This window comes from Ambystoma mexicanum, chromosome 1q, assembly GCF_040938575.1.
Source record: "Ambystoma mexicanum isolate Mex_15411 chromosome 1q, UKY_AmexF1_1, whole genome shotgun sequence".
NCBI classification, from domain to species: Eukaryota; Metazoa; Chordata; class Amphibia; order Caudata; family Ambystomatidae; genus Ambystoma; species Ambystoma mexicanum.
Genome location: NC_090922.1, coordinates 838,759,848 through 838,772,277, shown reverse-complemented (window position 1 = coordinate 838,772,277; position 12,430 = coordinate 838,759,848). Strand labels below are relative to the sequence as shown.

Here is a 12,430-nt window from a genome sequence, read left to right as displayed (position 1 = left end):
GTGAGAACTGGTGCCCGCAAAGCATACAGATCATTGACTTATTTAATAAACTGTTAGCTTCCCGGGGGTGGGTGGAGTCGTGAGGGAAGGGAGTTGGGGGGCAGGGTGTTTTTGTATGTTATTCTGATGAACATACTAATGAAAACAAGATTTAAAAAAAGAATAATGGTTTATTTTATATACATGTCAGAAAAGATAAATCTTTGAAAAGGTAAGTACTATATCATAACTCATAAACACAATTATAAAAACCAACACAATACTATGGCGGGCAAACCAACGTATAACCTTTTATAGAGCAGCAATGTGCAGTTCAAGGTGAGTAAAACGTATACACATTTAGAATGGCAACAGCTCATGGGGAGTAAAACCAAAATAATTAGACTTTTAGAAAGACACAAACTAATTCAAGGGAGGCAGTTCGCAATGGTAATAACCTACAGTGTTATTCAGTTTCAGGAATCACCTAGGTCCACCAAGACTGTCACAAGTATTACTCTGTAACACAAGTAACGTATTACTCTGTTAGGAATGAATACAGTTACACCACTATTACGTTTCAGAATACAGTTCAAAGATAAGTAAAGAACTTAGATACTTTTCAGAGACAGTAGTCAGCTACTCATGGATAAGTAAGAAGTAAGACCGTTTTAGAAGTACACTAAACAATTCAGAGTAAGCCCAACCCAGTGTTACACTTTTATGAATGGCAGCAGTTACTCAAGGTAAGTAAAACCTTATCGGTCATAAACTCTCACTCTATTTCAATTACAGGACTAGTTAGTTATACCAATGATACTTTTCAGATGCACTCCAGCGTTAGCCCTGTGCGAACGGTATGGGCGAACTCCCAAACACATAAACCCACTCATACACCTTAAGCATACACAAACACCTTTAGTGCCGTGTGTTATGCTAGGATTCTATATTATACCCTCAATGTCAATTAAGGTACAGAAGATCACCTACCTTGAGCCTTTGCGGTGGACACTGCCACTGCTGATAATAGGAATCCTCCTGCGAATCCCTGTGTGATCCGGCACAAAAGGGCTTTATCACAGAGAGAATCCCAGGGAAACCCTCATGGGGGATAAAACCCTGGGTAGTCCTGCTGGGGAGCGCTGTTTTGATGTCACTCGGTCAGGGAGATGAGAAGTGCTGAAGTTGTCCTGGATCCTTCCAGCCGGTGAAGGCTAGCAAGTGGTACCCCTTCTATGCAATACTAAAAAGGAGGAGGAGAGATAATTAGGTCCAGAGTAGGTTGCAAGGGTGAGAAAAGGGAACCTGCCTATACGGGAATATCTTACCACAATATGGATGAAAGAAAACCTTTCCCCTGAATGCCGTAGCAGAAAGCAGATGTGCATTTAGTACCATTCAGGATTGCTGATGAGAGGAGACAAATACAGGCATTATAAGCAACGAATGAGAAGGGGCAGAAAAGAGTCTGCGTGTCTGACTGAAGCTAACCTGAGGAGACGGGACTTTGCTGTCCTAATAGAAGTGGAGGATCCTGGGAGATTAAGTCCTGATAATTCACAAGAATCCCAGTACCTAAGTCTTTCCTGTAAAAAACAGAAATAATTTTATGAGTCGAGAGCCGGGGTACGGCTGCAGCGGTACTTAATACGTCCTCGGATTAAGAATAGAACACCTACCCGCGGGGAATGCTGTTGAAAGCGGATCAAACTGAGAGCCACTACGAAGAGTGGGCAGTTCTATGCAGAATGCTGCGTTTTGTATGAGATGCACACCGAGAAACGGGAGGTATGAGTGCAAAAACAGAGAGAGAAGGTTAGAATGGAGAGGGAGAGTAGGTAAGTGTTAAGCTTTAGAATAACAAGAGCCTAAGGCGAATGTACAGAGTGTGGGGCAACTCCTACGATAGTAGCTACGTGAGGAGTCTCCATTCTTCCGGACATAAATACCGGCAGAGACAATCAAAGGAGGCGTGTCATCATCCGGAAGCCTCCCTGCTCCAAGAGCTAGACTGTCACTCTGGGCAGGCTGGAACTCCATGTTAGTGGGAGGGAATGCCTGCTAGCCAAAGACAACATGGCTCAAAGCAGGGGATCCCATCACAGTATGCCCCTTCTTAGAGGGAGTCCCTCCAGGTTTACCCGGATGAACACAGTGAAACCTCTTCACCAAGAGTGGTGCATGTACTGCATCCGCAAGTTCCCAAGACCGTTCCACGGGGCAGTACCCCTTCCAGTCCACCAGGTACTGGAGCAGTCCATGATGGTACCGTGAGTCACAGATATCAGCCATTTCAAATTCTGGACCTAAGGCAGTAAGGATCGGCGGAGGACTTGCTGTGGCCTTAGGACAGAACCTGCTTCTTTTGTCCGGTTTCAACTGGGAGATATGGAAAACAGGATGAATCCGAGCCCATGAATCAGGGAGACGTAGACGGAATGCCACTGATCCTATTAATGCTAGAACACGAAAGGAGCCAAAAAACCTTGGGGATTGTTTGGATGGTTCCAAATGTCGTGTGAGAAAGCGTGATGACAGCTACACCGAATCACCAGGCTTTATGAATGGAGCGGGTGTTTGATGTCTGTCAGCAAATCGCTTCACAACACAACATAACTCCGGGTCCTGGGTGAGTATAACAAATCAAATAAATAAAATAAAAAAACAGAAAAACATCAGAAGAGTGAAACACAATTCTAGGTTAAGTAAGAACTCTAGCTGACTTTTCAGAGGGGCAGTATGCAACTCTATGATAAGTAAGAACTATGTAAGACTATTTTAGAAATGCACTAAGCAGTTCAGGATAAGCAAAACCCAATGGTACACTTTAAGAATGGCAACAGCTATTCAAGGTGAGTAAACCCTAATGGTAAGCTTTTACACTTAATCATTCAGGAATAATAAAACAATACCAACTCAGTTACTTTCTAGAGCAGTAAAACACAATTCAGAGATAAGTGAGAACCTCTTATACTTTTGAGAAACTCAAAGGTAAGTAAGAACTTTAGGACACTCTAGTAACTTATTTCAGAGATACAGTTACAACACTAACACAAGTAACACAAGTAATTACTTTCCAACACTTGTGATCTTTTCAAAACAGAGGCTTTTACTTTTAAAGTCCTTCCCTATTCTAGGGCATGAGTTATCTCAGGGACAGAAGAGGGACCCTAGTTGTCTAGGAGCCAACAGTAGGTAGGTCAGGATGAGGCTCAAATGTAGGAAAGTCAGAGTTCCAGAGGATTTCTCATTCAACAAGTACAGACTTCAAAGTCAGTAGAAAGTGTTCAGAGAGTTCGGAAAAGGCTCCCTAGATGCATTCCATCGTTAGCCATGGGCGAACTCCCAAACACACGAATCACCCACTCAGTCACACAGGATCGACACAAGACATAAGGGACTTATTACCCAAGCCAACACAGTACCCCAGCAGAGAAGAAGAGCTTCTGCGTGGACGCTTTCACGGTGCGGCAGCACAGGACCTGGTCCCTGGATTCTTGGTCGTGATGACGAAAGAGCAGACAGTAGATGGGAACTTGCAGCAGCAGTCGACAGAAAAAGCTCCCAACAAAGGATTATTCAATGCTTCTCATGTCTCGGTCATTTTTGCACCCTTTTACAGGTATCTGGTGAAGAACGGATATTGCTGGTCGGATTCTCTTGGCTAATCTGGTCCTGCACTGCGGTGAGGGGACTTCAAGGATTCGAATCGTGTCTCTGCAGGTACAGCATGAGTCCACCAAAGTTTCAGCAAAAATCGGACTTTGGAAGACCATGCACTGCACTCTGGTTCGTGGTCCTCTGGGATTGGCGGTTTGCAACCCAGCAAGGTCGCAGCAAGTCGAAGGATGGCTCATTTTTCAGGTCTTCTCAAGACTAGTGAGTCTCACCAGCCTAAAGGTCAAAGTCATCGTCTTCGGGTCTCCTAGGTCAGATGGAATAAAGGGTCAGAACAGGCTCTAGATATTCAGCAGGCATCTCCAGTAGATGGAATCAGTTACAGCTGTCTTTTCGTCATCTTCCTCTTCGGATTCCACTATAGAGGTCGACTCAGTGGTCCAAGTGTACGGAAAGAAGTAGTGGAACTATATTCCCTGCTGACCTGCACCCACTCTCCACACACCTCATCACCACGCCCCATCCCACACACAATACAAACCCCCAAACACTTGCACCTGCTGTTTAAGGGAAGGTTCAGTGCAGTGCACTGAAAATGCAAGCTGCAACGTCTTCCTACACTTTTATTTTAAAACGAAACCATTCCGGAATGGTTTCTTTTTAAAATAAAAGTATAGGAGCTGTAAAACGTAATTTAGAAAAGTAGAGGAGCACCACTCCCGACCGCTCCCGCTCACTTCGACCACTGGGTCGACTTGTCTTTGGCTTCCTGAATCGGACTTTTAAACAGGAACCCACACACAACTTCTGTAAACTCTCACTACAGTTTACAGAAAGGGATGGGTGGCTGTCCAATCAGGGTAGCCAGCCCCCCTGTGGGAATTGGTTTTGCTAGGCACACCGGAAGACAAAAGGCTGCAGGGTTTTGGACTCCTCCCTCACTTCCTGCCTTCACAGATACTCTGGAGCCTCGGCAGGAAACACAAAGGGTTTCAGCCCAAGACAGAACTTCAACCAGGACCTCCCCCACCGAGAATGGCAGAGGAAGACCCAAAAATCGACAAGTACACTAAAAATGGCGAAAAGAGAAAGCTGTATGGTGACCCTTCTGTGCATTACCACAACTGGTTTGACAGCCTGTGTGTAGTATTAACTAAAAAGTCATTAAAGTCATTAACGTAGATTCACTGCTACCAGCCATAAGAGTTAGCTTGCCACAGTAACAAAACATTTTACTAGGTCATTGAGAAAGGGGATACCATGTTTCTCCACAGCATTCCACATAAGGGGTAGTGTGCTGGTCTCACATATAAAATGTAGAGTGGATGAAAATCCCTCTCTGGCCTTGGGATCAGTAGTTCACTCAATGTAAATTAAGAGTAATTAAAAAGGGAAGCCTCGGTCCCCAACAAAAGCTATCCCCGACCACATTAGGAAACATCCAACTCTGGCACTCCTGTGTAATCTATGGAAAAAGGGTAAATGCAATGACCTCCTCTCTTCCTGGCCGTCTCCATTCAGCTCAGTGTGTGGATCCCCGTTGGAGGTTGGTGGGAGGGGCTTCCGCTACGCACAAAAATGGTCCGACAAAGGTCTAGAAAGAGCTGGGCAACTGTTAGCAGAGGGCCACTTCATTGAGTACGTTCAACTGTCTGAGACCCCGGGAGCCAATTCACTGAGTGTTTTTGAATACCTCTGCCTCAAGGGCAATTTTTCCGACTGAAAATGGTTCTCCAAGATTTCTCAACCACTCACCCCATTTGAGAAAGTCATTAGCGAAGCCACCTTGCGAAAGGGAATCCTGTCCAAAATATACAAAGTGATGTTCACGTCGGAACTAGAAGGGAGGCAGAACTTCAAGCAGTCTTGAGCCGAACAATCAGGAAGGGAAATTTCTGAAGTGATCTGGGGTCAAATCTATAAACTAATGTTCTCTGGCAACCTTTATTCCTCGGCGATGGAGCACAACTTTAAAATACTGCACTGTTGGCACCTCCCTCCCCTGAGAATTTCCAAAATGTTCCCGGGATCCTCCCCCCTCTGCCCTAGACACTGTGGTCAAACTAGCTCATGGATCCACATGTGGTGGTCTTGCCCTAAGGTTAAGGTCTACTGGTCAGAAGTCCTCAGTTGGATTAAAGATACAGTGGGAATAGCTCCTGACCTGTCCCCTCTGCAAGTGCTCCTGGTAGTCCCGGACGAGAACAGTATGAGCAAAGATTCCCAAATCTTATTGTCGCCATGCTGAGAGCAGGGAGGGTGGCCCTAGCCCAGAAATGGAAAGACAACTCTATACCTTCTGAAAACAACTGGATGAACAAACTCTAGGATACATATACGTATGAGAAACTGTTGTCTATGGTTAATGACTGTGTGGAGACGTTTCATGTTGAGTGGGGGAACCTTTATCCTGAAATGGGGTAGTGACAGGCTGAAACCTTAAACCCTAATATGTTACTAGGTATGAGGTGAAAGGGCTGGCCCTAAACCAACCCAACAACCATAGGGGAAGTAAAAGGAGAACGCAATGACCCGGTGCCGCCACTGAAGTTCGTTCTTTTGTTCTAATCTAAATGACCTGCTGTCCTATTTGGTAGAATGGTCGCAGTGTGTAACTTACTGTGGGGGGTGGCAAGAGGGTCTTGTTCAAGGAGTTTTGACAATTTGGTTGCCTTATTCCTGCAAATTGTAATTCGGAAAAAATTTAAATAAAGACCTTAGTTTAAAAAAGAAAAGGGAAGGAAGCCTCAAGGGCAACCCAGCAACACTGCACATAAGGTGCTGTGTGCTGCCATAGTGAAATGCATTCAGCCCAAAAGTTATAGGGAACTATACATTCAATCATACACTAGGGAGAGACATAAAAATATCACCCATAAAAAGAGTAAAAGAAAGGGTAAGAGGCGAAAATGATTTCCACTCACTCAGGAACATGGAAAAATAATCACCAAGTCCAGAAAAAAGTTCTTGGGTTGACATAGGTGGGGAAGATTTATCATATAATTGAAGATCTTACCTAACACCATCAACAGTGCTTCCACTGGGCTTTTAGTGGGGAATACCTAGTGAGGACAGTAAGGAGACCATGGATTGGCTAGGAAAAGAAAGCCACAAAGGTGCAAATAACAGAAATTCTGTTTCAAGAGCACTTAGATTAAGTAAGCAAAGGACATCCAGCCTTTTATGACACCAAGGCAGAACTTCAGATGTTGAACGGTTGCCACAGATGACATTGTTAAACATACCTGACACACACACGCAGGCACTGTTATTCACGCAGGCACTGTTATTCACACAGACACCAACCTCAGTATACTCACAAGACACGCACGCATACGGATCGGAACACAAAGGCACACAAACGCATATGTTCATACATATACATACAAACATACACCTAAGGCACACACAAACACCTATATACAAATATGGATAGGCATATACATATACATATATATGTGCAGTTTAACCCAGGAAGTTATGTTTTGCAACTGCAGTGTCCTGCACCGACCTGGGTAGAGTGGCGTCCAACTGTAGTAGTGCTTCCCGAAGGCCTTCCCATTGAAGGATGAGCATTGTTGCTGCTTGAAGCTAGAGGAATCGATCGGGCAGGCCTGCAAAAAAAAAAGAAAAACATCCACTGTAAGTGGGGTTGGGCAGAGGTCAGTCTACTTCAGGTGAGAAAAGGCTCAGCACCTCAAGACATATTATCCAGGGCCCAGGATTTCTTACTCAGGGTTCAGGAAGACACAGGGGAGCATTGGAAAGTAGGAATGACAGAGAAAGAGGGAGTGAAAAATGTATACTGTGTGGAGGAGAATTGGGAAATGAAAACTTTATGTACTCCCCTTGCCTGTCACTGCAGTATTATTGTGAACAGGCCCTGTAACCTGCCATGTTTTAACACTGTTTCTTGCTTATGCGAGGCAAAGACTGTAGGATATACTGCACGTGTCTTTGTAATGAAGACCTCTCGTCTAGCTTATTGGAATGCTCGCTTTCTCATCTCTTGCTTCTGATATGTTTCCCTTTTGGCATATACAAGGGGGTCTAGGCTCTCGCTTTCTCAAGAAAAACAGTACTAAAGGGCAAAAGTCATATTGATAATGATATGACAGGTTATTTATAACACGCTTAATACCCAGAGGTTTCGAAGCACGGACCCGGGGATCGAACCTGTGTTGCTCCATGCCGTCTTGATTGCAAGGCGAGCATGTTGCCCCTGAGTTATCCTCCCGAGCTAATGCTCTTGCTCGCCTATGGGAATTGAGGCGAAGCGCAAGGCATCCTCACTGCTCCAAAGAGAGGTCGGGGGGGCACTTCTTATGAGGTTAGGGACAAATATTTGGAGGGAATCCTGTGAGTCCCCCATACCTCATACCCTCTAAAATACATTTACCCCACTCAAGATGCATCTTCAATTCATACTTCCATACGCCTCTGTAAGGTAGAGAACATCCAGTCCTCAGGAGGTACTGAGACGAGGAAGACTAAGGGTCACATAGGTAGATCACCTCTAGAGACTAAGACGAGGAAGAACACTGACAACTTAGTGAGGAGTGAAAACCTCACTACTGGGACGAAGAGTATGCGTGGAGCAACGCAGAGTGCCCCACGGAACCAAGATGAGCAGTCCAGACATCTTGGAACAAGTACTGGGACAAAGAGGAGGAGTGGAGGCATGAACAATACTTCTGGGACCCACATTGAGCATTCTAGTGGTTGCCAGCTTCTGATTGGTCCAACTATAGTTGAAATAAAAGAAGGAAACATGAGGTATTGTCCAGCCTTCCCTGGAGGAACCGGCAGAGAAGCAGGTGAACAGAAGGGGCTGCAGAACAGGGGCTTACTGAGGCTGCAGAGGTGCTCCCAAGCGGTCCAAGGTGAAAGGACCATCCGGCTAAAGGGAGAAGCACCAGTCGAGGCAGGCAAAGCCAGGGGACTGCGCGGCCGAGAGGAGACGTGCTCGCTGCGAGGGATCACATACTTCAGAGCTGCCATAGCACACTGAAGAAGGGGAGAAGACTGTAGAAGGACAAAACCAAAGCAGAAAGACCCCAAGACCGACCAAAGATTACAGGTAGAAATCCTAAAGGTACAGGGGTGACCGGGACGATTGGTAGGGGCAGAAGGGAGCATTGGGATTCCCTGACCCAGCTAAGCAGTGGAAGAAGGGAAACTCAGGAAAGTAAAGTAACCTTCCTGAGCCCCCGAGAAAGAGACCAGGGGAAGGGAAGTGTCCTCTCTGGTATTGTGAGGAAGAGACCAAGGGAAGCATCCTCCCTGGTATTGTGTGAAAAGAAGACATGGGGAAGGGAAGCATCCTCCCTGGTATTGTGAAGAGGAGACTAGGGGAAGGGAAGCGCCCTCCCTGGTATGGTATGACGAAGTGACAAGGGGAAGGGAAGCGTCCTTCCTGGTGTTGTGAAGAGAAGGCCTCCCTGATGTTGTGAGAACTGCGTGAAAGAAAACAGGGGAAGGGAGTCATTCCCCTGGACATTGAGAACTGCATGAGAGAAGCCAAGAGAAGAAAGGCATTCTCTTGACATTGTATATGGGAGTCATTCCCCTTGGTGTTTGTAACCAGTGAGAAGTCTGGATGAGACCAAGAGAAGGGAGCCATTCCTTTGGTGTCAACATTTTTGATTTGGAACTTCGCTTTCTTTTGAGCCACAAAAAGTTTGCTACTTTGGAACTTTGTTTTTGTAAACTTTGGAACTCTAATTCAATCTTCTGAATCAAGAAGACCCACATGCTTTCTAGTTTAGTTGATAAGGTAAGGGATGGAAATAGGTTTGGGACACAGGGCGGTGGACTATATACTTTTACTGACAGAGTCCTTAGTATGTGGTTTGAGGCAGGGAAACCCCTCTTAGTAATAGGGATAGGTAGGTTGTTCCCTTATTTTCTTTTGAATAAAGGTTTATGACAACAAACGTACCACTCTGTGTCTATCTACTATCTCCAAACCCTTACAGAATCTTTATGGAGTACAGTAACCTTGACTAACTGAGTTACGACAGATTGGCCTCACTTAAAACACCTGTGTAAATGATAGAGCGCAGTTGGTGTCAATGGCTGATATAATGAGGCTTTGTTCTTTGCCAGCAGGAGGAATTTAGTATGCAACCTTGACCTATTAGGACCACCTCTTCCGGTGGAAAGCATGTGTCCAGTGGGGTATAAAAGTAGGGGGACTCAGAGGGAAGGGGATTCGTAATCGGTGTCTCGTGTTGTAGTTGGGTTTGTGCTGTCACTGCTTTCTACTTATAAAGTGTTCACCAATCCAACGGAGTCATGAGTGATTATTTTCCTCAACAACTGTGTAAACCTGCAAGAGCACAGCAGCTCTAGACATTTCAATCAATGATGGGGTTTTCTTTCTTCGGGCAACCTCTGCTTCTCTCATTCACGGCTCAAGAACTTTCACCCAGGACATCACAGAACCTCTCCCGCAGAGCTATGGATCACATACACAGTGTCAGTGAGAGGCAGAAAGAGGGGGGATATACATTTGTTAGTGCAGTTCTCGAAGTGTAGCAGTTGGTGGGGTTATGGGGATCCACAAAGGGATTATTTTTAAAATAAGATATCACTTTGAATATTTCAAACTTGGTCAGGGTGGTCCTTTTGGCAAGAGGAGGAAGAGGGTGGCGAGGTCCGAGCAAGAGAGATGAGCTAAATGTTTGACTATTTGCTGTGCAAAATAATTCACAGGGGCATACAATGAGTAGGCTGCACAGAGGATTGGTGCCAGTTTAACAAGACTACAAAGAGAGAAGGTGACAAAATATGATGTCATAGGAACGGAAATAATACAGAGGAGGTAGGTGGAGGGAGTGAGATTAGATCAGTTAGGGCCACTGCACATTTTAAAAGTGTAAAAAAGCATTTCACTGAGAAGGAGAATGAAATAGAGCAAGAACGACAGAGGCCAGAAAGGCCTGAAGGGTAGCAGAAGGGAATAGTTTCTTACCTGTAACTCCATTTCTCCAGCATTGGTATCTTTCATGGATTCACATGCTTAGAATATTCCCCGTCGTCAGACTGGGACCCCTCGGTACACATATATAGCCTTTTCCTATAGGAAAACTTTCGACACTTTTGTGTCCTATCTACGTCCTTTTAGGACCCGCCTACGCATGCTCCGTAGGCCGTCCCAGTATAAGAGGCCCGCCCCCAGGGTTCCCCTTCAGATTTCGGCCCCTCCAAAGTAGGAAGGGTTAAACTTATCAATCAAATACATTGCATTCCGGGGAGGTTTGGCGGGCGCATGTGAATCCATGAAAGATACCAATGCTGGAGAAATGGAGTTACAGGTAAGAAACTATTCCCTTCTCCAGCATTGGATCTTTCATGGATTCACATGCTTAGAATAGATTGTATAGCAGTAACACTTGAGACGGCGGTGAGAATGTAATGTAATATACCCTCATCATACTACACAATGCATATGTACAGTAGGAATAAGTTAACTCATATAACCTTACCCACATAAAGTATACTGTCATCAAAAAGGTAGAAAACATATTCTCCACAGCGTGGAGCTTACCTTACTGAAACAGATGGCGCAGGACAGCTCTTCCCATCTGCACCTCGTCCGCATGCTGCCTGGCAAGGCAGTAGTGGCGGGTAAACGTGTGGGGCACTGACCATGCCGCAGCCTGGCATATGTCTGTCAGTGGAATTCCTGCCCATAAAGCTGCTGAGGAGGACATTGACCCATCGAGCCAATCCCTGTTTAGAGATTGCTTTTCCTCTCGTCGACGGACCATATGCGATGAACAGATGTCGAGTAGACCTGAGTTCCTGTGTAAGATGTAGGTAAAATTTCAGAGCCCTCTTAACATCCAGGGTCTGAAGAGCTTTTTCTGCTGTCGATGATGGTGTCGCGAAGAAAGTAGGGAGAACAATGGACGAGTGTTTGTGATACACTGTCGGAACTTTTGGGACGAACGTAGGATTAGTTGCCAGGACCACTTTGTCCTTAAAGAATCTTAGGTATGGCGGGTCTACGACCAGCGCTTGCAGTTCCGAGATTCTCCTAGCTGATGTGATAGCAATCAAGAATGCCAGCTTCCACGATATGAATTTTATGTCGGACGTGGCCATAGGCTCAAAAGGCGGTTTCACTAAGCCTGCCAACACTGTGTTGAGACTCCAAGTTGGGGGGAAACGTTTTACCGGGGGAAAAATTCGAAATAAACCCCTCATGAAGTGTTTCACAAGTCTGTCGCTAAATAGAGGAGACGACTGCCTCTTCCTCGTGAACCTTGAGATGGCCGCCAGGTGCACCTTTATCGATGTGAAGGATAACCCCCTCTCCGCCAAGAGGAGCAGGTAAGGTAGAACTTGTTCCGGCGTCACGAACAACGGTTGTAGGCCTTGTTGTCCTCGACACCATTTACAGAACCTCCGCCACTTATAGGAGTGAGATTTATTTGTAGAAGGGGCTCGGGCCGCCTGCAGAATTTTTTGGCAATCCTCCGCAACGTTTAAAGCACCGAACTCCGAAAAGTCAGGAGCCAGGCTGTAAGGTTGAGACTGTCCGGGTCGTGATGCCACACCGTGCCTTTGTCCCGGGATAGTAGGTTCGGGACTCTCGGAAACGCTATGGGATGTTCCAGCGACAGGTGAAGCAGGTCGGAGAACCACGGTTGCCTCGGCCAGTGTGGTGCCACTAGAATTACCCGGCAATTGTATCTGCGTATCCACTGAATTGTCCTCCGTATGAGGGGGAACGGGGGAAAAGCATAAAGGAACATGTCCGTCCATGGGAAGGAGAATGCCTCCCCCATGGAACCCTCTTGAGTCCATCTGCTTGCGAATTGCT

The 12,430-nt window shown here is 45.8% G+C and overlaps 1 protein-coding gene across 7 annotated transcripts in view; it reads right to left on the bottom strand.

The window, feature by feature from the left end:
* Window positions 1-12,430, bottom strand: part of LOC138537634 (ADAMTS-like protein 2) — a 678,742-nt gene that overhangs the window by 464,213 nt on the left and 202,099 nt on the right. For all 7 annotated transcript variants that reach the window (XM_069641465.1, XM_069641464.1, XM_069641470.1 and 4 more), the window contains exon 4: window positions 7,109-7,211. In XM_069641465.1, the coding sequence (XP_069497566.1) occupies window positions 7,109-7,211 (103 nt within the window). The remainder of the gene's footprint in view (window positions 1-7,108; window positions 7,212-12,430) is intronic.